The sequence below is a fragment of the Bolinopsis microptera genome, chromosome 9 (genome assembly GCF_026151205.1).
Source record: "Bolinopsis microptera isolate Bmic1 chromosome 9, MBARI_Bmic_1.0, whole genome shotgun sequence".
NCBI lineage: Eukaryota > Metazoa > Ctenophora > Tentaculata > Lobata > Bolinopsidae > Bolinopsis > Bolinopsis microptera.
In genome coordinates, this window is record NC_087080.1 from 1,972,020 (window position 1) to 1,995,692 (window position 23,673).

A 23,673-nucleotide genomic window follows, 5' to 3' on the forward strand; every position below is an offset into this window, starting at 1 on the left:
CAAGCGTGTAAAGTTGGATATTGGGCTGATTATTCGTCATGCGTTCCCGAATGTGGATCGAACAGGAAAAAAACCAGAAGCAGGCCTGTAACAGTGCTTGTGGATGGTGCTATTTGTCCCCCGACAACCATGACCGTAGACTGTGAGTTCAAGAAATGTGAATCATGTCCTGTAACGGACTGGGGGAAATTTGGACCTTGTGATTGTAAAACGAAGAAACGTGCTGCTGAAAGAATAGTAGAAAAGGGAGGGGTCTGTATATCATCAAAGCGTTTCAAAAAGTGCAAGGTATCTAAATTTGAGTTATCTTATCGTTAATTTTCCACCATATCAACTCGTGCGATTTTATATTGCATCAAACGAATTAGAGAATAATAATTGTTTAAAATGGTATTGCTTTTCAATACTTGATAAACTGAATAAAATATTGATGTTGAAAATTTCCCAGGGTTTGGATTGCTAGGCCACGATGGCTTCATAAAGATGGAACTGTTCTGGTTTTTAACCACTATTTAAATGTTGGGGCGGTAACGTTTTTAAATCGTGGACATGACAGAACACGTTTATGTAACACGCGATAACAAAATTGTACAAAAAAAGATTTGTTTCACATTTACTGCGACAGAATTGCGCGCCGCGTCATTTCAACTGCGCGCGCGTGAAGCTGACTATCGAGTAGGTAAAATTAATTTTTTAACTAACTGATACCCTGATTACAGCCATGACTGAAAGACATTAAAGTGCATTTTTCCTCTACTATCAAATGATATTAGTCATATTTATCAATTCTGATTTATGCTAATAATAGTTGAATAAAATCCCTAACATAGCATATTAGCTATTAAGATGCTTAAACAACCTACGATATATATACATTATAACCTGCGACCCTCCTTTTTATAACTTTGAGTTTTTTTGAAAAATCGTACGAAACTTCCATCTGTTATTTCTCATTCTTCGTGTAATTCATATCTTGTTATTTCTCATTCGTCTTATTTTCATCAATATTATGGTTTGACTGCTTAAAGTGTAAATTTATAGTAAATTGAATAGTAGCTTTGATTCAGGATTTTGCGACGCGCACCGCCATTTTGTGATAGTGAACAGTTGAAGTGGTCTACTCCGCAGTAGAAATAACTTTGCAGCGTACAACGCCTCTTCCACAGGTACTCCCTCAAGAAATTTGCTTGAATCCGATCTGCTTGTTCACTAACGAAAGTTCCCTTAAGTGTATAGAGATATTGATCATGTTTGTGCTAGGGTCAATCCACGATTTTGATAGCAATGTGGGACTCGCCTGTGAAATTTTGGCTGAATTCTCCCAAGCCATTTCCAATGGCGGTAAGACTTTACGGCAATATGTAGAGTGGTCTGTGAAAGAGGCGTTACTTTGGACCGTTGTGTAGCTGTATTCATCTCAAGTCACAATTTGCTTTGTATTGATCAAAATTATGTGCAGTTAAATCGCCGACTTCAGTTCAGTATTAGTTCGTAACATGACTATCGCAAGAGACACAACAATGGGAGAGGCCCCATCCTACGGTATTGCCACTGGCAACCGCTTTGCTATGGTAGATATCGGTGACGATATCGAAGATCCGGCCGAGTTCTATAATCTTATAGAACAGTCGAACGCCGCCAAGAAGGCAGAAAGCAAGAAAAAGAAGGAGAAAAAGCCCGAGAAAAAGAAAGAAGAAGAGAAAAAACCTGAGAAGAAAGGTTTGTACTCAGTGCCTAGTGTTTTTTGAACTAAGTTTTCCTACCGTCCAAAATGCATCGAAAAGTTTCGCCTTAAATTTGGAGTGCTATTAGAATTTGTTGTAGAATTTTTTATTAATAATGCTGGGACGATTATATGTATCGTCCGAATAAAGCACTTGTTTAAAAATCCTCTTGCAACTTGTTCTAGCCTTCTCGAATCCCCAGCTTATGTCCCAACTTTAACATTCAGAATATCCTCATTCGTATTTGAACTCTCTTAAACCTCTCTTGTCCCCAATTAATTATGAACCCTGATACCTAGATACATATATTTATTGTCGAATATTTCATTCTACTATCTCACGTCGTCCTTGTCTGCACACTCTTTTGTGATATCACAATTTCGTGCCCTTGAATATTTTACATTTTCTCACCAACTCATTTGCAGAGGAAGAAGCTGCAAAAGAGAACACGAGAGGTCGTGGTAGAGGCCGAGGTGGACGTGGTAACAGTCGTGGTCGCGGGGGAGAACGTGACGGCAGCGCTGACAACCGCAGACGATATAACCGAGACAATGACGATAGCAGACCCCCTAGAATGCAGGTTTGTACATGAAAATACTTTTGGTATTCATTATTGCTAACTTTTAATAGCTTATGGTAGAAATATTTATAGGACTTATTCTAATATTTTGTTCTACAATTACATCCAGCCTTCTGACAGGACAGTGGAGGTGGATCAAATTTGTAAGCTGTTTAAAGTCAATATAATATCTCTATTACCAAGTTTAGCTATATTCCAGTTCAATAAGAGTATGGTAGCAGAAATATTTTTATTTTGACCGAAAATAATGCCCATTTCGCCTACTTACTCTGATGGCCTGGGCACTGATGGGGTTGCCCCCTGCCCTTGGACCGCAGACTATATACCATTAATATAAAAATATCTGTTATCCCAGGACGATGGAGGTGACTCAAAACCAGAGGACGGAGACCGGCCTCGTGGTGGATACCGAGGACGCGGCAACAACCGTGGTCGCGGCCGTGGCGGTTACCGTGGAAGCGGCAGACAATATGACAGACACTCTGCCGATGGAAGAAGGTGGGTTGGGCTTATTTAAATAATGTTTTTAGATTATAGGCTCATATGAATAAAATAGATTCTAACATTTATTACACGACCCGACATTGAAAACATACCCAAGAAAGATCCGGTATACGTACTCTAGTTCGACACGTACTATAGTTCGACAAACCCCAAGCTAAGCTAAGGTTCGACTCTGTCGAACTAAAGTGCGCTACCTGGACTCAAGTTCGACACGTACTAAAATTCGTCTAAAGAACTTCGACTGTCGAACTAGAGTTTTGGAATCTCCGATCTCAAGCGACGATCCTATACGAGCTTGAAGTCTATTCGTTTGCTTGTTTTCCACTTGTCTCATGATGTTCAGCTATGTGTGAATGTAATCTCTATAATCCATATCTATGGACATTTAATTGTCCTCAAACTCAACTGTTAGTTAGCAGAATTGTAGACTTAGTGGAGAGATAAAAGACTATCGTGGTAACTCTTATTCCGTTTTATAGATTTAGATTGTAGAGTACGCCATATAAATATTTGCCACATGACATTCCACACTTTATATTATCACAAACGACTAGAATTACTAGTAACCGAGTACATAGTATCGGTCTAGAGATTTGGCTGCTGAACCGGAAACAGTCTGATATCAATCTATTTTCCTGTTTGATACTGTTAGACCAGAACAAAGTGGCAGGAGAATTAAAATTATACTGAAAGGTTCTGGAATTTCTAACCGCTGCACTGGTTGCTAGATGTCAGAAAATTGATTTATCTGCCATTGAACCTTGTGATCCTATGATGAGGACCCGGCAATAGCCGTTGGATCACAAGCAAAAACTATTTGTCGAACTAGAGTACGTTTACCGGACTCTAGTTCGACACGAACCGAAGCTCGACAGGGGTGATATCTGGCGAACTTAAGTTGTCGAACTATAGTGCTTGTCTAACTAGAGTACGTAAACCGAAAGATCCAAGTCATTAATTTAAGTCTAGGGGGATATAAAATGTTTTAAGGTCATTCAAAAAACATTCAACAGTTGATAATGCAGTATTCACTCACTGAGTATAGTAGGGGTATTGAAAAGAAAACACCCTTTTCATATTTCCTACGATTTCATTGATAAGAAAGATACCTTATCTAAAATCTTGCCCGACCCTTATCTTTATTGGCTTACTTTTTTGATTTTTCACTTTTCTATTTCCCACGATAAATTCTCTTTTTTGCGAATTAATATAATGATGCATGCATGATCTCAGTATGCATTGTGCTGTACAGGCTACAAGTAACCAGTGTTTCGATTAATGTAATACGTGAAATTCTGTGCAAGTGCAGTGTGCAAAATCTTAGTCAATATATTGACTACATCATTCTCGTGAATTTCATGGACGTCAATATTTAGTCCTATAATGATCTGAGCTCTTTTTGCACCACAACCATGAGAGATAGTGATAGAACTGACCGCTGGAGCATTCTTTACCCCACCCGGTCTGACCAAAGTGAAAATTAGAGGAAGTTTTGCGATAGTTCAACTAAGTCAATCAAAAGATTACATTATTGCCGTAAATCCAACTTTGTTTGCATACTTCTAGATCTTCTTTACCGTAGTGTTGAAGAATTTGGGTGTACTCTACCAAGTTAACCAGCTTTTTAATTTTTAAACTTAATAACCTGTATAGTACACAAATTACCAAATATTTGGTTAACTGCAAAGTGCGAATCTGCATTCAAAAGATTGCTCAGTATTTTACAACCCTGATGACTTACAACAATATTGATACTTAGACCCAGATATATAGATACATTAACCCATACGGTGCTATCAATATTCAATATATATTCTTACTGTACTAAAAAGTAATACTCGAAATACTTCGACATCAGTATGTGCTTAACAACTGTAGATTTAGATTGCCAATGTAATGTACTGCGATTAGTTTAAAGATGATAATCGTCTCTATAATCCTAAATTGACAAGGAAATGCTAACATACTTCATGTATTTGATCTTTGGGTTAGGGAATGAGGGGGGTGTAAATAACCACGATAGTATAGTCATCACTTTAACTTGAATATCCGGAAAGCTGATTAGTTTTATCGACTTATTTCTCGGGGGTGTAGTGTAAAAAATTATATAGTAGAAAAGTGACATTTTTTCTCACCAAAGAAAGTTTGCAAAACCCCTGTTTGGCCTTTGGATATGTACTATGTGAAGACTGATAGGAATATAATAGGAAAAAAGTGTAATCTAGTGTACCTTTTTTACTACACATTTTACTGTGTAGTGTAAAAAAGTGTAAAAATTTATATTTTCATTCATTGACATTATATTACCTTAAACGTTTCTAGATAAGCTTCAAATATATTTAGATGGATGTAACTTTAAGAAACAATTTGTATGCCAATAACAATTCGAAGTTTGTTCTGTAATTTTAGTCATTAACGGAAGAAAAAATATGTTTTGGCCTAATATTCGGCTATTCTCACTTCTCAGCTAAGAAAGAAGAGACTACAAAATAAAATATTTCGATTAGTTTTAGGGTGTATGTATACCAAGTCGACGGCCAATAATTTCTTGGTAAAAGAACAAATTAGCATAATTTCCTCTCAATACCAAGGTGGACACAAATTTCGACACTGGATGGAAAATTATTAATATATGAGAGAAAACTGCTTAGCTCGTTATATTTTAAATTTAATCAGTGCCTTGTCCTTTTTCCAGGGACAAGATCAATTTGCACTGAATTTAAATTTCCAGCGTTTTAAAATTTGGGAAAGTGACTGCCCATTTATTCCTAAATTTTTGGTCAAATGAACATATATCGGCATTGCGGTTTTTTAGCCTTAAGAACAGCTAAAACATGAGTAATGATGAAAATGAACACTAACATCGTGTTCTCCGTCCTCTAATTAGCAATTACAGATATATTTCAGCACATTTAAGTATGCCATGGTATCAGATATATTTTTCTTTTGATGGGGTTTGAAATCAAATAATTCATTTGAGAATCTATTGTCTAAGACTAAGGATATTGGAAGATACGAAGAGATGCTGATTTTTTATTCTCGATAATGGTGGCTGCAAATTCGTACCTAGTCCTAATATCCGATAACGGATAAGTTAACAAATATAAACCCAAAATATCAATCAAAATATTGATTAAAATATGCTAGTGTTGATTGGAAATTTGGTCAAATTAATTAGATTTCATAAATAGATTTTATAAATAAATTACAATTGTATTTATAAATACGCTACCCATAATTCTATTATCGACGATACGATACTAAAGTCTATTTTGATATTATCTACCTAAATTCGTGTATTAAACACTGATATTATACCGCCTAATTTGCTGATCTACCTCAACCACTCCCGCATTTGGTTAAATAACCGATGTGGTGTGTGTATGTGTGTGTAAACTGTGTCAGACCTGATGTATTAATGTCATTAAGCTGTTCTGTTTGGAAGGAAGTTCGTTGCGAACTGAGGATAAATTGTGTTAGAAATACAGTGTTATCAACTAATTGGTTGATTGATCGTGTAAAATGTAAATGTGTGGGCCAATGTGCACACAGTATTGTTCATTTGTTGTCCATTTTGAAAGAAACAGGACATTACTATGAACGTTCCCTAAAAACGTGTAGCAGGTTGCTATGTATTGTAGTCCAGCAGGTTGCCATGTAGCAGGTTGCATTACTGTGCAGCAAGTTGCCATGAAGCAGGTTGCCATGTAGTCTAGCAGGTTGCCATGCAGCAGGTTGTCATGTAGCAGGTTGCCATGTAGCAGGTTGCATTACTGTGCAGCAAGTTGCCATGAAGCAGGTTGCCATGTAGTCTAGCAGGTTGCCATGCAGCAGGTTGTCATGTAGCAGGTTGCCGTGCAGCAAGTTGCCATGTAGCAGATTGTTATGCAGCAGGTTGTCATGTAGCAGGTTGCATTACTGTGCAGCAAGTTGCCATGAAGCAGGTTGCCATGTAGTCTAGCAGGTTGCCATGCAGCAGGTTGTCATGTAGCAGGTTGCCGTGCAGCAAGTTGCCATGTAGCAGATTGTTATGCAGCAGGTTGTCATGTAGCAGGTTGCATTACTGTGCAGCAAGTTGCCATGAAGCAGGTTGTCATGTAGCAGGTTGCATTACTGTGCAGCAAGTTGCCATGCAGCAGGTTGTCATGTAGCAGGTTGCCGTGCAGCAAGTTGCCATGTAGCAGATTGTTATGTAGCAGGTTGCCATGTAGCAGGTTGCATTACTGTGCAGCAAGTTGCCATGAAGCAGGTTGCCATGTAGTCTAGCAGGTTGCCATGCAGCAGGTTGTCATGTAGCAGGTTGCATTACTGTGCAGCAAGTTGCCATGCAGCAGGTTGTCATGTAGCAGGTTGCCGTGCAGCAAGTTGCCATGTAGCAGATTGTTATGTAGCAGGTTGCCATGTAGCAGGTTGCATTACTGTGCAGCAAGTTGCCATGCAGCAGGTTGTCATGTAGCAGGTTGCCGTGCAGCAAGTTGCCATGTAGCAGATTGTTATGTAGCAAGTTGCCATGTAGCAGGTTGCCGTGTAGCAAGTTGCCATGTAGCAGGTTGCATTACTGTGCAGCAAGTTGCCGTTTAGCAGGCTGACATGTAGCAGGTTGCTATAGAGCAGGTTGTGATACAGTTTTTTAATCATTCTACACAATTATAATTCCTCTAAAACAGATGCTTAGGGGGGGGAGCCAAGTGGATATTTGTAGATATTTGGATAATGTCATCCACTTGGCTCCCCCCCCCCCCCCCCCCTGCTTAACATTCCGCCCAATGTAAAAACAAAAGCTCACCTCTATCGTATGTGCCTTTTCAAAGTCAGTGTAAGTACGTGACTAAGTCACAAAAAGTCACGTCGTGACTTTTTGTCGCCCTATAACGATCCTCTGTTATATGTTCTCAAAAGCACTAGATTTCAATATGCCCCATATTTGGGCTAATAGCTTATTTCATGGCTGCTCTTGTGCCGTCATACTTAGTCGTGCCCTGGGCAGATTATTTTCATTTACTGCTATTTTTATCTGAATCTACAGAGTACAGATGAAGTGTATTGTACACGATAAGGAGAAATTGGATCAGCTGTTGGCAGGGTTGTTGCTGATTAACTTGGACGTCATGGCTCACCGATAAAAAGTGTGCTGTTTAGGATAGGAAATTTGGTTTCACTTTTGATCTCAGGTTGATCGTTTACCACATCTATAAAATAACCAATAACTTTGTAAGTAGCCTGGGTAGTACGGCCATGTGTAACTTTAAGTGTTTAAAACTAAGGAATACATGAGCCCACTTAATACCTAGTGAATATTTAGCTGTATTAATTCTCCCTATCCCTAATATTCGTATTAACACTAACAATGATCTGACGACACCTTCTTTCAGTGGCAAGCCCTCAGAAAAGAGAGACGGAGGCGGTGCACACAACTGGGGTACACCTGTGGAAGAAGCAGCCGCCCCTAACTGGAGTGCTGATGCTGCCGCCGGTGACGGTTGGACAGCTCCTGCTGAGACCCCTGCTGCTGATGCTGGTGGTTGGGGAGACGTGCAGTAAGTTGTTGTATATTTGGCAAATTGTAGGAATCCATTTTAAGTGAACTTTTTCCAAGGACACGACAAATTCAAAATATCATACTACAGTCTTTCTGTGACACGGCTTTTTACCCCAAAAACTAGGCCTTAAACCTACACACTTCGCCTAGCTATAACCCCACTAGATCCCCAATTCAATCACAACCCAGGAACCCCATTTAAATTGGTGGGGGTGGAATATGTGGCCCCTCCATTATGCATTATCAGAGTCACTACTTGTGTCTCTATGTGCAAGTAGTGCTATTTAATGCCAAATTGATATCCTCGCAATAATCAAGCCCAGAAAACCAAATCATGCTTGTTCTGGCACCCACTATTGCTACAATTTAACACTTTTCTCTCTTGGCTATTGGGATTGCCCCTTTTTAATCTGATCTAACTTGATGGCTGTTTCAGGCCTGCTGCCTCTACCGAACCAAGTGGATTTGACAACGTTCAGCCAAGTAGCTCCGATGCTGCTCCAGCAAGCGGATTTGACAATGTCCTGCCAAGTGGATCTGAAGTGCCCAGTGGATTTGATAATGTCGAAGGAGCCGGAGAAAAGTAAGTTAAGTTGTATAGTTGTCACATTGATAAGGACAATGGCTGTGTACTTATGGATTTGTGCCGTTGTATACACACCTGATTTCTAGACCCGCGTGTAAATTGTTAAGCGGGCCGTGGCGCGATGCAGTTTCACTTGAACCAACCATCCCCATAGGCGCACAATTTATGAAAAAAGTGAGCCGCGCGGCATTGATTTGTTCACAGTCCATGCTATCCTTGTCCAAAGTTATGAGGATTTACGATTACGTAACCTCTTTGTCTTAACAGACAGTTACTAACCTAAGACAACCCATACTTAATGTTAAGAATAGGTAGGTAAGAACGTATTACTTATTCTCAATGTAAGAAGGTTTGAAATTAAGCCGTTTGTGAGTAACAGCATTATTTGATTAATTTCTTGTCATTACAGCGCTGATGCGGGACCTCCTAAGGAAGAAGAACCCGACCAAATGACTTACGAGGAATATCTGGAGAAATGTAATAACGAAAAGAAAGAAACTGTCTTCAATGTCCGAAAGGTAACTATCTTAGTACGAATACTTCCAACTCATCGTGATAAAATGAGATATAAGTCAGTCTACTAGCAGCCGAGTCTCTACTCTCGTGTTCTTAATATTGACATCTTAACTCAACTAAGCTAAGTCTGGTATTTTAATTGTTCCTCCTCTTTAACTCGGATAACTCCACAGCCTGGTGAAAATGAAGACGGTGGTCAATGGAAGAACTTCGCTCCACTCAAAAAGGAAGACCAAAATGCCTATATGGGTGGAATGGTGCGTAATCTTTGCTTATTTAAACATCCCTCTAAATATTTTCTTATGCCCTAAAGAAAGGGTCAGGTTTTCTTACGATCTCCTTCTTGGCACCCAATTTCCTCTCAAATCCATAATTTTCTCTTAGTCAGACTGCCGTCGCGTGTTTCTGGATGTGGGCATCTCTTCTGTTTTTTGCATGTTGCAATTCAGTGCTGCTGGTGCCTTCATTATTTCAGATCTTGCTCGGATGACTTCACTTTCAAACTTCTGACCTTATCAACTGAAAAAGTCCCACATAAGGCCATTTAATTCCTGATTTCAGCCGTTTTATATGAACTGTGAAACTTCTTGTCTTAAATGTAAAATGTTTTTCAGGACGAGTATGAGAAAATCATAGTCCGTGGAGGAAGAAAGAAGAACCTAGTCGATGTGGATGTCAAGTTCTCCAACCCATCCAGACGTGGTGGAAGAGGCAGAGGTAAGATACTTCATACGAGTCACCTCATTTACTTGTATATATTATTGAATTTTGAGCAAGAAAATAAAAGTATTAATTATTATTATGCGATCTCCTCGGTCGACTCAGCCGAATGACTTGATTGAGGGTTAAATGAGGAGGGGTACCTGTTAAAGGTTCAAGAAACTTCCTAGGATACCTCTTCAGTGCATACTGTAAACATAGTACTATTAACTATTACTATTATATTTTCTCCTCCTGATATCTAATGATCTTACTCTGTATCTCATCAGAGGAACGAGGTGGAAGCAGAGGTGGCAGAGATCGCCGTGAAGACCGAGGTGATCGCCGTGAAGACCGCGGTGATCGTCGTGATAACCGGGCTCAGGCTGCTCCCAAAGCACCCAACCTGGAAAGTTTCTCAGAAACAGAGTTCCCCTCACTATCATAACGCCTCTGGCCTCTCTCGTTGGTTGTGTCTCTTGTTGAACACTGAACACAAACTCTCGGAACACCGTCCTCAGACTCGGTGTTTCTGATACTGATCCCCAATCAGCACCAGGTGTCATGCCATCTCGCACCCGGTGCTGTCACCTAGCACCTTCACCCACTTCCCCTGCTAATTTTTAGTAATTTATTTGTTACCCCGGGTCTGAGACGTGTTTTCGTTAGACTTCTCGTTTATTTTTATTTATAGAATGTGGAATATTTCATATTTGTTTTACACAAATTGTGTTATTTTTCTGTAATTTTAGTTAAAGAATTAAGTATTATTTGCTATCAATGGACGATGATAGTTGAGATCATAATATCAGTACCTGCTGCAATATTACAGGATCATTTAAACTCGTCATGTTTATCATTGAAGATAAATCAATTATGCCCGCAAAATCTCCAATGTTCACCATCTTCTTCAAACTTTCACCGAGTAAATTTCTTCCTTGGATGTGTAGGAATTACTGGTTAAAAGTTAGTCGGAAACTTTAAAACTGGATCAGTTACGGCACTCCATGAGCTATCATTGCATCTTAAACATAAAATTCCTGAAGATTCAAAACGAGCCATATAAAATCTGAACCAACTACATTGGTTTTTGGACAAAGACATTTATAGCATTTTCACATAAATTTAGTCTTGGCCCGAATCCAACGATCATGAAGACTGTAATGGTCTAAATATTCTTAGTTCTAAATCTTACAGCTCCACAATTTACTGAGAAAAATGATTCCGTAAATAGGACGAAGGGGAACTGCTCTTTGCAGGTAGAGAAAAGAGCAGTTTCCCTCTGTCTTATTTACGCAATAACCAACATTTTGAACACCTGCATGAATTCTACGTCTGGCTACATTTTTCACGCAGAGTGCAGACTCGCTTCCAAAAAGTCAGAAACTCTGGGTTGATGCGCCTGTGTGAGACCGAGACTCTGGAGAAATGGAAGCAGTCTCAGATCCTTGCCGTTTACAAATTGAAAAAAGTGAACTTGTCAAACGAAACTTTGGGGACCCGGCTGGTTGATATTACTTCGGACACTGAACAGCCTCCAATAAAACATCGACGCTTTAATATCTCTAATAATGAGTACAAATCCACTCTGATCCCTCCCCTGTATTCGATAGGAACGATATTATATTAGATTTGGCCCAATCTGTCAAGTTTAATAAACGTTAATTTAATTTCGTTTTTATAGTTCAAGTTAGGTACAAACAGCTCACCTTTTCATACCTAACTACAAGCGATGCATCGTCCGACACTGCACACCCCTACTCCTAGTAATATAGTGCCAGTGGCCCCATATCTGAAAAATAGTTGAGATAAGGGGTCGTTCACTTAATTATAATATCACGTTATCACTTACTGGCAAATCACGGGATTACGTTTAAAATCCTATAGATGGACAGTTCAAAAAACCTTTATCATTCTTACTGTCATTCCGCCTAATCTCTATTCGGATATGATTATGAACATCAATATAATACTCAAATAGCCTGGGGTCCCCATACCAGGTAAGAATCATTCTAGTTCTACTTTTGTAGCGCGATGCGTTACTGTGCGACCTGGCTAGATCGGCGAGATGCGCTACTGTGCCGCGCCGAGCTGCCATGAATTGACATCGTCAATTAAGTTCTACTTCTACTCTGACTTAACCTTAATCCTGACTGAACGTCGTTGGTTTGTTAAACACGAGTTGACCATGTTGACGCGACGAGAGATTCCTGGCTTCAGTGTTCATAAAAACCGATAATTGGGGGATAGGAGGGGTTGTAGGTTTATAACCTACCAGGACGCGCGCCGAGTTGGACTTGTGAAATAAATATTTAACGAGTATCACCCGTTAAGAGAGGGGTGTCTGTAATTTAAAAAGTGTTCCTTTTTCCGTCTACACCATACACAAAAGAAGGCAAAAGTGTAGCAGACCTTGTAGTAGAGGCTCTTACGGGCAAAAAGACGTGTTTTCTGCAACGAGTTTAGAGACCTAACCGCTAATTGGACACAATAGTATGATGTCTAAGAATCGATAATATGTTAAGAAGTATAAATTTGGCCTTATTAGTCACGTGCTATACCAATGCGCGTTTTAAACTTTGACAGTCTATTACTCTAAGACAAATAAAGTAATTATATTCATATTTTGTCAGCAATAAGATTACATTGTTTTCTATTTGGTGTGAAAATATGAGCTAGAACGGACATAATCTCGCTGAGTTATAGCTGTTTGAAATTTATGATGAACGCGCGGATGCCAATTGATAACAACTAAATGCTTTTGCGCGTAGTGCGCGTCGAAAATTTGGCAAAAACGCTTGCGGACTGACAATATTCAAACTTCGATAAAGTATATGAAGTGGGTACTTCTCGGAAAGGAAAAATTTAGGCAAACACGATGTAACTATTTTTGGGTTGATTTAATACAACTGCAAAAAATTATTCAAACTTCAAGCAAAAAAGTCAAAATTTTTACCACTTTTTTGGATTTTTACCCCCAAAAAAATAGAGGGATTTTTCAAATTTTTAAACCATCTTGTGCGGCTGTGTTTTAGCTATCTCCATGCAAGTTTTGCCGACATACCAACAAAATTAACTTGTTCAAAATATCAAAAAACATGGTTTTTTGGCCTATTTTTTGCCCAAAAATCGGTTTTTTGCGATTTTACCCCCAAAAAGTCAGTCCAATCATCTTAAAACCACTTTTAATCGATTCTACGGTCAAAAATACGTATAGTAAGGTGTATCTGGGGTCCCTAGCGTATCGAGCAGACAATGCCCGTAAGAGCCTCTACTATTGATACATGTTACGTATCACAAATATCAGAGATATTATGGATACACCAGGAAGGAGCAGCCCTGCGCCGCTCCTACTAAATCGCTCGCCCAAATTTTAAGAAAATTCTTGTGAAAAGGCCCTTTAGGCATGAAAGTGATCTTGTAGGTTTACAACCTACCAGGACGCGCGCCGAGTTGGACTCGTCGACGGTCCAATATATGGAACAGATATTTTACGAGTATCACCCGTTAAAAGTGATCTGGATCGGTGTATTATTGGACGCTGATTCCGAATCACCCCCTATGACGTAGGGTTAAAATGCTTCCCTGGAGAGTTATGGGCAAAAAACCGTTTTGGTCACGTGACAGGCTAGTAAAACGTGAATTCGATTATTTAGGGTTAGGGTTAGGGTTGTGGTTCATGGTTAAGATTATGGATAGCTTCGGGGTTATGGTTAGGGTTAGGGTCGGGATTAGGGTTTATGTAAAACCGTTTTGTACAGCTGCAAAACCAAAAAAACCAAAGTCACGTGAAATTTTTGGGCGAGCGATTTATTACTGGGCCGCGCTCAGCCTGTCATTCCGCCAAATCTTCATTCCGCCAAATCTTTATTCGGCTATTTATGTTAATGAACATAATAGCCTGGGGTCCTCAGGTAAGCGATTTAGTGAAAGCCCCTTTGCGCGGCGTCAGTAAATTTTCAAGTTCACGCGAAAAATAGTCTCATTTTCTGGCACTTTGTTCTCGCGACGGGAGTGAATCACTAATTAGCTCACTACTTACAACTTAACTCACAAGCCTTCGGCGGCGCGCGCGAAAAGTGGCATGCAACGTATGTCAAAGCAGACCGGAAGCATATACTCTGGCTCCTCACCTAAAGCTAACCATGTGCCTTTGGCGGGCGCGCGCTATACTATCAACTATCGACGGATGACACTCCATATATAAATTGTAAATACTCGTCTAAATTTCTTCGAAGGGGGTTGTTCCGCTTCTACTAAATCGCTCGCCCAAATTTTAAGAAAATTCTTGTGAAAAGGCCCTTTGGGTATGAAATTGATCTTAATCGGTGTATTTTTGGACGCTGATTCCGAATCATCTCCCATGACGTAGTATAGGGTAAAAATGCTTTCCTGGAGAGTTATGGGCAAAAAACCGTTTTGGTCACGTGACAGGCTAGTAAAACATGAATTCGATTGTTTAGGGCTCGGGTTAGGGCATAGGGTTAGGGTTGTGGTAAGGGTTATGGTTAGCTTCGGGGTTATGGTTAGGGTTAGGGTTGGGATTAGGGTTTATGTAAAACCGTTTTGTACTGCTGTAAAACCATAAAAACCAAAGTCACGTGAAATTTTTGGGCAAGCGAATTAGTAAGAGCCGGGTTGTTCATATGACATATATTACGTATAACGTTATCAGCCGAGTAGAGGGGGGTTTCCAAATCACAAATGCTTACGGTTGATTATATTACGAGGGGGGGGGGGGGGGGGGGGGGGGGGGGGGGGTTGGTCGTTGATTACGTAATCAACATTTTCTTTTTTACCCTCTACACTCTAGTCCAGAATAATAACAATTTGAAAATACTTTAATTCAAATTCCACTCAACTTTATATTCAATATTACTCTGATTGTGATAAAATTTAGAAATTTATCGAATATCCGGATGATAATTAATCACTCTACACTCGACTGTCACGTGACTTTTTCAATCCGTTCTCTAGCTAGCCCTGAACAATTATTCGAAACCCTAACCACTAACCCTCTAATCTGATTCTAACCCTAACCCAATCCCTAACAAAATGCAAAAGCATATGTTGTAGATTTATAACCTACCAAGACCAAAGACGTGCGCCGAGTTGGACCAGGCTATTATGTTCACAAACATATAAAGATTCGGCGGATTACCTGAGGACCCCAGGCTATTATGTTCATTTGGCGGAATGACAGGCTGAGCGCGGCCCAGTAATCGGCGGAATGCCTTGTATCACGTTGTGACCCCCACGGTCGTTTCATATACAGGGGGAGCCGCGCACTCGTGCGCGGTGGGTCATACAACGTATGACAAGAAAATCCGGCTATAATAGTAAGTTAGTAAATATGAAATAGTTAATTCACCTAACCATGTGCTTTCGCCCAGGAGGCAGGCGCGCGCCACTGCAAGCGCAAGGGCTCTGGATAGAGTAAAGTAGTTAATAAAAAGTCTCTATTTATGAACATAATGATAAATATAATAGCCTGGGGTGATCCCCAGGTAAGCTCTGGTTAGAGCAACTTTGACCCCAAACGTCATGAAGCAACCTTTACTCCCGGCTAAACCATTCGCTAAAATTAAAACCCAAAACCTAGACCTTTCCCTAACGAGAAATCAGACCAACTGGCACCGTTTTTGAATTATAAATGGTCATGTCACAATTTACAATTGAAACAGTTTTTCGCCAGATGAGCATTTTAACCCTATTCATGGCATTGTTATGTGAAGTGATTTGGAATCAGCGTTAAAAAATTTATTAATTTGCAATTGAAGTTGATCTAAGCGTCACTTTTTTGTTTAAAAACAGTTAATAGTAATACTTACCTAGCTTGCTAGGTAAACATTGGGGGTTAACATTGTCCAAAATTGATCACATAATATGTGAACGACCCCTAAGCTATAAATCTACAATTAACAATGTGTTTATGACCACTAAAACTGGGGTCCCCTGGTCACAGGTAAAAATGTTTCGCCAACTCCTCAAGGTACGATTTTGGAATGGAGGCTTCCTTTAATTTCGATGCGATCTCGGAAAGCAAACCTCCCCTTTGGAATACAAGATCAAAAATGAGCAGCTTGCTTTCAAAGTTGCCTCACTACTCACGTTGTGGGTGGGCGGCCGTATCGTGGTTTTCGCCACAGTAGTGGTACTGGTATATTCGGCATGAATAGTAATTATTATAGCATTGCCATTAGTAGTCCGCGGAATTGATACACGTTTGAACTTTGACGTTGATACACGTTTGACGTTGGTACACGTTTGACGCTGGCTGGCCGGGTTACATTGTGAATACTTCCCGAACTTCAGCAGACTTGATCCGTCGGCCGGCCAGCCGGCTAGGCTGGTTTGGATACTCCTGAGGCTTGATTCACCGTTATTTTATTCCTCTCCGTGAGAAGTAGGAATTGAGCAACCACCAGTACCACCCTCGAAGTTTTACTGTTAAACCACATCCAATTTATATAATCATTTAACTTGCCCGGGAAAGCAGATACTCAGGAACACGTGTTCAACTAAATATTGTGTCGTCACATTTAGTCTGGAGACTTACCACATGGGAAGATGCTGCAAGTTTGGGCCTTACAGTTAAAAAGCTGATTACTGGGCCACACTAATATTAATAATGAATTGTATTTGTTGTAATCTGTATAATACATATTTTGTTGATTATAATGTTATGCATTTTATGTAATTTATTGTAAATTTGTTGTATATTGCAGTAGTATGTAATGGGATTGGAGTGCTTTAAGTTTATCTAGGCGTAGCCAGTCCGTACGCCCTGGCTCCATAACATGAAGGAGGCTCTTAATTCGCTCGCCCAAAAATTTCACGTGACTTTGGTTTTTATGGTTTTGCAGCCGTACAAAACGGTTTTACATAAACCCTAATCCCAACCCTAACCCTAACCATAACCCCGAAGCTAACCATAACCCTTACCACAACCCTAACCCTAACCCGGGCCCTAAACAATCGAATTCGTATTTTACTAGGAGTAGGCTGTCACGTGACCAAAACGGTTTTTTGCCCATAACTCTCCAGGAAACATTTTAACCCTACGTCATGTCGTCATGGGGGATGATTCGGAATCAGCGTCCAAAAATACACCGATCTAGAACACTTTCATTCCCAAAGGGCCTTTTCACAAGAATTTTCTTAAAATTTGGGCGAACGATTTAGTAGGAGTGCATGAAGGACGTGCTTTAATCATAAATGAAAAGATCGAATAAAACAGTTATTGGTAGTGCCAGTGGTAGACGGTAGTAGTGGTTCTGGTATCAGCTGGTTCCGAGATAACACATGGAAAAAGCGCAAAAGCTCGACAATTCCATCCTTATAGTTATATGCTGTGCTTTTTTGCAGACTGATTAGGCCAGACGAGGTAGATAGTTACATGGGACTCTGTAAGTGGTAGTGGTGAATCTCATTTTACCACATTTTACCCGCGTCGACTTCTGATGCTACTCTTAATGACTTTCAAGTTTTAACTGGTACTATGGTCTATATAAACGAAAAGAAACTAGCGAAAGGAATTTGTGCGATGAAGTTGGCGAGATGTTTCTGCAGAATGCAGATTGATGAAAATCCACGTCTTGGAGTTGTCCGAAAATCAGACGATCAGACAAGACCGATAAAAGTTCAACGTCATAAAACTGTTTTCATTTCTCCAGACAGATCACCCTAGGATTGAGCTGTCCATCAACAGTTGGTCTTGGAGATGAAACAGATTGCCAGAGAGGACAACATAAGTGTTTACAGTGTAATCTACTAGTTTTTAATGTCAAATAAAGTACTGATTTTAGATTCATTAATTGAGTATGTAGTTTTTGAAGCATATTTACAGGCCAGCCTCTTTGACATCGGCAATCTTTATTTACATTTGGATTGTTCATAAACACAAGATAAAAAATGCTGTATTTCATTTCAAATTGAATCATCCTCAATAAAAATAAAATATCTGATCAAAATCAATAAAAAATATCACAAATTAAATCAACTATGACCAAATATACCTTTTAGAGTTTTCTGAATGTTTCTATGCATGGTTCCGTAAATAATAACATTAATACATGCATTGAAGTAAACAAAACATACACTAACAAAAACAAAAGTGTGTGTTCTAAAAGACATGCGGTCGTCTCCAATGTAGCTGTAGATTATTAACACCAACTGAAAGGTTGACTGTCATTATACTGAATCTCAGAGATAGAATAAATTAGGTGTTTCAAAATTCACACTTGAGACAGATGCAGAGATATGGCATTGTCATTGGAACAAAATATTTAAAAGGATTTACTAATCTATAATTATATTAAAGTTGATTGCAATTAAACGTACCTGGCTTGAAATATAAGGGATAAAACAGCAGAAAAAGGAGAGGTATACGATTAGTGTGGTTCTTGCTATCTTTTGCTGATACCTGAACGATTCATTAGTTAGCTGGGAATTCTGGGATTTTACAATCCAAAACAAATATATTAGTGATTCGCAAATCTAAAGCAAAAGCATTCATACCGAAGGTTCAGACTTTAATTATGCCTTCAAATGAACAATATTCTTCTCCAAAGAGAGCCTTCTAACATGAGCAAAAATGAGAATTAAGCACAGTACAAGAAATAACTTACTTGCTCATTTTGCTGAACGCGGTTGAAGCGTGGGATATTCGTCTTAGCTGGGACATGACTGAATTTGTCAGAACACCAATAGACATCTTGCGGTTAGAGGAGTGCATGGAGTGGTTATCTACAGAACCGAATCTGAAAGAAATATATCGTTATTATCTTTATTAATGTTATTATCGTTATTAATTCCGGTTACTTGCTTAAATAAGGAAATTTACAGGAGTCAGGTGAGAATGCTATTTCTCAAGGAAATTAGAAGCCGTTGGAGGCTTATCTAAAACATGCGATAATTTCTTGGAGTTTGAATGCTCATTGATTTGCAAAACCGTTTGTTTGCTCACAAAATAAAACATTGTCCGCGATCGTGCGGTTTCTAACTTCCTCAAGAAAGCCCATTCTATGTACCTAAATTAGGCGATTGTCCGGTTTATCTCAGACGGGTTGAGCTCTATAAATACTTTGATAATATAATAATAATATGGCAGGTAGTTTTATCTATAACTGTAATCATCACACAAGTTCGTAGCTAAGATGGGCGAATATAAGAGATATAATTAGGGTCCGATATCAGATAAATATTATATATGTAATATGTAATTATATATAATCTATTTTGTCGACTGACAGTGCTCTATCGGAGAGCTGAGAGCTAAATATGCAAGCGACAGGTTAGAGTGCACTAATTAACATTTGCTAATCACTAAATCCTATCACCATTTCAAATTTCAACAGTTTCTACTCGAATCTCGATGTTAAATCATATAAATCCTTCTAATTTTGACAGTACAGTTTAACTAGAGTCAGAAATACTCGAAGACTGAACCGCAGCATTGAGAATACTTTAAAATTGTAGCCAAAATTAGGGAGACAAAATTATGAATATTTCGACGTTCTTGACATTCCTATGTAGAACTATCAAAATGGAGGTTTCTGAAGAAAAATTTCGAAGCACACAGTAAAGGTAAAATATAATTTGGATCATCTAAACAAGGTGACTTCAGTAAACATTTTACAACTGACCTTGAAGTTTGAGGTATTAAGGAGAATCTCTTCGGAGCGTGTCGAGTAGGAGAAGCAGTCTGAGTGAGGCTGAGAGAGGAAGATTTGGGCATGCCAGACCTAAGATCAGCACCAGATGTCTGGTACTTGCTGTGATAAAGCTTGTGAGTTGGGGTGGAACAGGCGGACCTTGCTGAAACAGGAGAGGGAGTGTAATGGGATGCTGCTGCCCGGCTGTGTCGCCTCCCTGGATACGGTAATACTCTTTGAGTCGGGGTTGCTGGTTGCGATCTCCTGGAGAAACATTGTCATTAAAACTTCAGTTATTGTTTTGAATTAAAACTTCAGTTAATGTTTTGAATTAAAACTTCAGTTATTGTTTTGAATGGGGATGAAAATTCGGAATGATTGTTTAAAAATATTTAATTTCATAGATGATATTTCATGTTAGAGCACCAAGGTTTAGAATGTCTAACAGTAACAAATGTTAATAAAGATAACGTACGGGGAAGTGTTGAGTGGACTATCTGAGCAGCCTCTCCCGCGGGGTGTTACTGCAGTAGAAGTGGGTCCGGACTGAGAGCGCACCTTGCTGCTCGACCTCAGCGGGTTGTGTTTATTGTGAAGGGGACTGCTGGACCTGGAGCATTTGGGACTGTTTGGGGGAATGTCTGAAATGTCAGTTATGTCTGAGACTGACGGTTTAGTTATGGCTGGGAGCTCTATGAAGTCCTCTGTTCCTTCACTGTAGTCGTCCATTGACTCGCACCCTTCTACCATTATGCCTATACCACTCTGAGGAGAGATCATGTGTAAATATAATGAAACTGAGGATATGTTTGATAAATATGATTAAGGTTATGTATCTGTGAAGTGTTTGAGATGAGTTAAATGTAACTGATTTAAACCTCAAGGCTTGTTATCTCACTGTTATTCACTGATTGATTCAACTTACGTCTTTTGCGGTACTATTTCCGATAACTTCTCCGCCATCAGAGAAGGATTTGCTCTTCCTGATTGTTAGGGAAGCGTGCCTCATGATTCGTTTCAACGTGTTCCCAACTCTGAAAGATTCATTAAATTTAGGATCAAATATATCGTTCCAAACGTTAAAAAGTTGACAAGTTTACACTGTCGTTTTCTGACAAATTTGCTTCTTTGGGCCAAGAACTATCCCTGAAAACCATCAGAAACCATCAGAACCAATCGCCGGCCCCAAGAAACTCCCTTTTGAAACACCTCAAATGCAAAAATTTGTCAAAAAAGTGTTTATAAGCCTCGGATTTTTGAGTGGTCTTTAAACTTTTGTCAGAAAACAGCCCCACATATTATTATGTATGTTTTTTATAAGAACAAATGTGGATCCGGAGACCATTATCCCAATCAAGCCATACAAGTTAAATTTAGGAGGATGATAACTTACTGTTTTGGTTCGAGAACTTTCAGAGCTATTCTTAAGTAGCAAACTGTCATGACAGTGAGTGGTGCCACGAAATTCAGAAGTAGATCTAACACCAAGTAAGTCTGAAATATATTTAATTATAACAAGTGAAACTAACGGTAATTACAATAGATAGAATGTTATTATAATTGGAAGCTCTAAAAAGTATGTAGTAAATTGTGTATATTTCAGATTCAAGATATGTCATTATTACCAATACAAGGTAATTTTTCCATACCACGAAAAGAAAATTAACGGATAAAAGTGTTGAGAACTCACCCTATAAATAGGTCGAGGCAGCTTTTCACCCCCGGAGAAAATACAGAGATTATGGCTGTCATCAAATGTGTACACAGCTTTATCGCCGGTCAGTGCACCCACGGCTACTGGCAGCTGAAAAAGTAAGTTTAAACAACCCTGTCAGAAAACAAATGTAAGTACAGTTTAACTTGATTAAATAGGGCGGAGATTCAGTAGCATATTTTACTGCATTTAAAATTTACTCAAACGACCAGTCTGCTGTATTAAAAAGTTCGATTAAATTAAAAGTGTCACCAAATGTCTGACTCACCAAACTCCAAAAAAGGCAGTAGAGCCAGATTAAGTACACCACAATGAAGGCCCTCTTTTCTGGCATTATAGCTGGGTACCTCACTGCATGTATTACAGCTAAATATCTGTCAACTGCAACTGCTATCATGCCTGGGTGAGGAAAGGGTTAGAAGAAGGAAATGAGAGGCTGTAAGGAAAGGTTACAAGGGTTATTTGATATACGGTGGGTTTTAGGACGTTTTGAAAAGGAAATTACTAGAAGAAATTACATTTTTTCTTTTTTTAGGGCATAAGAACATTTTTAGGGGGAACATTGGATTGCGAGGAAGTTTAAAAGCTTCTGAGTATGGGCCTTCGTTACAGATATTAATTATAAAATCACAAGACATTTCCCTGAACAAGTCGACATCTTAATTAATATGTGGATCGAGACTGCTGTTTGGGGGCCCACCTAATAAATTGCTTACTGTTCCTTTATTACAAGAAATAAAATGGTGGTTGAGACATAGGGCTCATTATAATAATGGCATAATAGTACAATTCTCTAGGGTAACTAATCATGTCTGTAACGATTATGGGGCTTTACTTGAATTTACAGCACGATATGATCGTACAGACAGGGCTGCTTTCTTAATCAATATTTGCAATTTCATTAATTTAAAATCCATCCTCACGAGGAATTTCTGCAGTAAACCCCTTTCCCAGCAAACCCAGAATGTGATTAGAATATTGAATTTAAAGCCTCGTTATCTAGTTAAAGCTACGACAACTGACAAAATGTTGACATAATTTGGAGTGGTTAACTCTAATAATGAGGTCTGATCGTCATCTTCTTACCATTTAAGTCCCATTACCTTAGTATTGCTGTTCCACTACTAAAGGTTAACTCTAATATTGAGACTAGACAGCTAGTTATAACTACAACAAGCTAACGACTGACCAGCAACTACGATCCTGAACGCGAAGGAATCAGCAACTCCGCTTATCAAACAAGCAGTGGGATCGGAGAAGATCCAGGCATTCTTGTGCCCCAGTGTCACCAGGAAGAAGACGGGCAGCTTCAGTCCGAGGATTAGATCACAGAGCGCCAGGTTGGTCAGGAATCTGGGGAAGTGTAATGGTTGGTGGGGTGTTTATCAAATACAGGGTGATTATGTATGGGAGTATGTGGGTACACTGCACAGACTTATAACTGTCAAAATCCTTGAGCAACCCTTGAAAATTGGAATACGTCAATCGTGGGTGGTAAATGGGAAGGTAGTCTTGAACAGTTAGGCAAAGTGAGGATTCGAATCAAATCCTTAACCATTTGATCGACAATTCTTTTGCTATCTCTAAATATCATTTTGCCGTGAGGGTGGGGAAAAATCAAATATGATCACCTTACACAAACATAAAACAAGTCAGGTGTAACTTACATGTGAGGAGTGAGCCGAGCGATTCTCTTGATTTTCAAGAATAGGATGATGATGAGGAGGTTGCCAGCAATGGCAATGAGGGCTGCCAAGGACATGATGCCCAGAGCAATGTTAATTCCCATTCCAGTGTCGGGGGAGTCCAGTTTCCATTCGTAATGTGACATTGCTATAGTCGCACTGAGGTGTTAGAAGGTTAAGGTAGGGCCAACTAGAAGAGAATTGTGGAGACAGATTTGCACGTGACAATTTTGCACGTGCATAAAAGGCTAGTTAAACGATGAGGAATAACGCATTATAAATTGGGTGGTTTCTTGCACTGACAGTCTGCAAGTTATAACCAACCAGTAATGTCGTTCTCTGGAGTCTGGCCTAATCGTGGGAACACTATAACTACTAATCTCTATTATACCACCCACCCTGTTCCTGCAATCCCCCTCACCCCCTCACCCCCAATCTCACCACTTTAAAAGGTATCATTGGTGAGTATT

The 23,673-nt window shown here is 39.3% G+C and overlaps 2 protein-coding genes across 2 annotated transcripts; one reads left to right on the top strand and one right to left on the bottom strand.

Annotated features, from left to right (window-relative positions):
• The first annotated feature begins 1,291 nt into the window (after positions 1-1,291).
• On the top strand, positions 1,292-10,875 carry LOC134821159 (uncharacterized). The gene is made up of 9 exons (XM_063831832.1): positions 1,292-1,719; positions 2,150-2,304; positions 2,660-2,802; positions 8,181-8,345; positions 8,784-8,930; positions 9,343-9,451; positions 9,623-9,706; positions 10,064-10,166; positions 10,439-10,875. Exons 1-9 carry the CDS (start codon positions 1,497-1,499, stop codon positions 10,594-10,596), a joined length of 1,287 nt encoding a protein of 428 aa, XP_063687902.1. The 5' UTR covers positions 1,292-1,496; the 3' UTR covers positions 10,597-10,875.
• A 7,084-nt stretch (positions 10,876-17,959) lies between these two features.
• On the bottom strand, positions 17,960-23,436 carry LOC134820554 (uncharacterized). Its single transcript, XM_063831000.1, has 11 exons — positions 23,186-23,436; positions 22,708-22,871; positions 21,787-21,917; positions 21,495-21,608; positions 21,198-21,298; positions 20,730-20,838; positions 20,280-20,569; positions 19,796-20,068; positions 18,779-18,910; positions 18,492-18,573; positions 17,960-18,323 (listed from the first exon to the last, which is right to left on the bottom strand). The coding sequence occupies exons 1-11, from the start codon at positions 23,347-23,349 to the stop codon at positions 18,147-18,149; spliced, it is 1,737 nt and encodes a 578-aa protein (XP_063687070.1). The 5' UTR covers positions 23,350-23,436; the 3' UTR covers positions 17,960-18,146.
• Between the last annotated feature and the right edge of the window lie 237 nt (positions 23,437-23,673).

What these genes read in the sequence shown, in the direction of transcription:
- LOC134821159 (XM_063831832.1), top strand. Translation starts at nt 1,497, where the DNA reads ATGACTATCGCAAGAGACACAACAATGGGAGAGGCCCCATCCTACGGT. An exon ending in CACTCTGCCGATGGAAGAAG is followed by an intron (nt 2,803 to 8,180) that starts GTGGGTTGGGCT and finishes ACCTTCTTTCAG; the next exon opens with TGGCAAGCCCTCAGAAAAGA. An exon ending in GTCGAAGGAGCCGGAGAAAA is followed by an intron (nt 8,931 to 9,342) that starts GTAAGTTAAGTT and finishes TTGTCATTACAG; the next exon opens with CGCTGATGCGGGACCTCCTA.
- LOC134820554 (XM_063831000.1), bottom strand. Translation starts at nt 23,349, where the DNA reads ATGTCACATTACGAATGGAAACTGGACTCCCCCGACACTGGAATGGGA. An exon ending in ACTGCCTTTTTTGGAGTTTG is followed by an intron (nt 21,609 to 21,786) that starts GTGAGTCAGACA and finishes TTACTTTTTCAG; the next exon opens with CTGCCAGTAGCCGTGGGTGC. An exon ending in TTAATACCTCAAACTTCAAG is followed by an intron (nt 18,911 to 19,795) that starts GTCAGTTGTAAA and finishes TATTTCTTTCAG; the next exon opens with ATTCGGTTCTGTAGATAACC.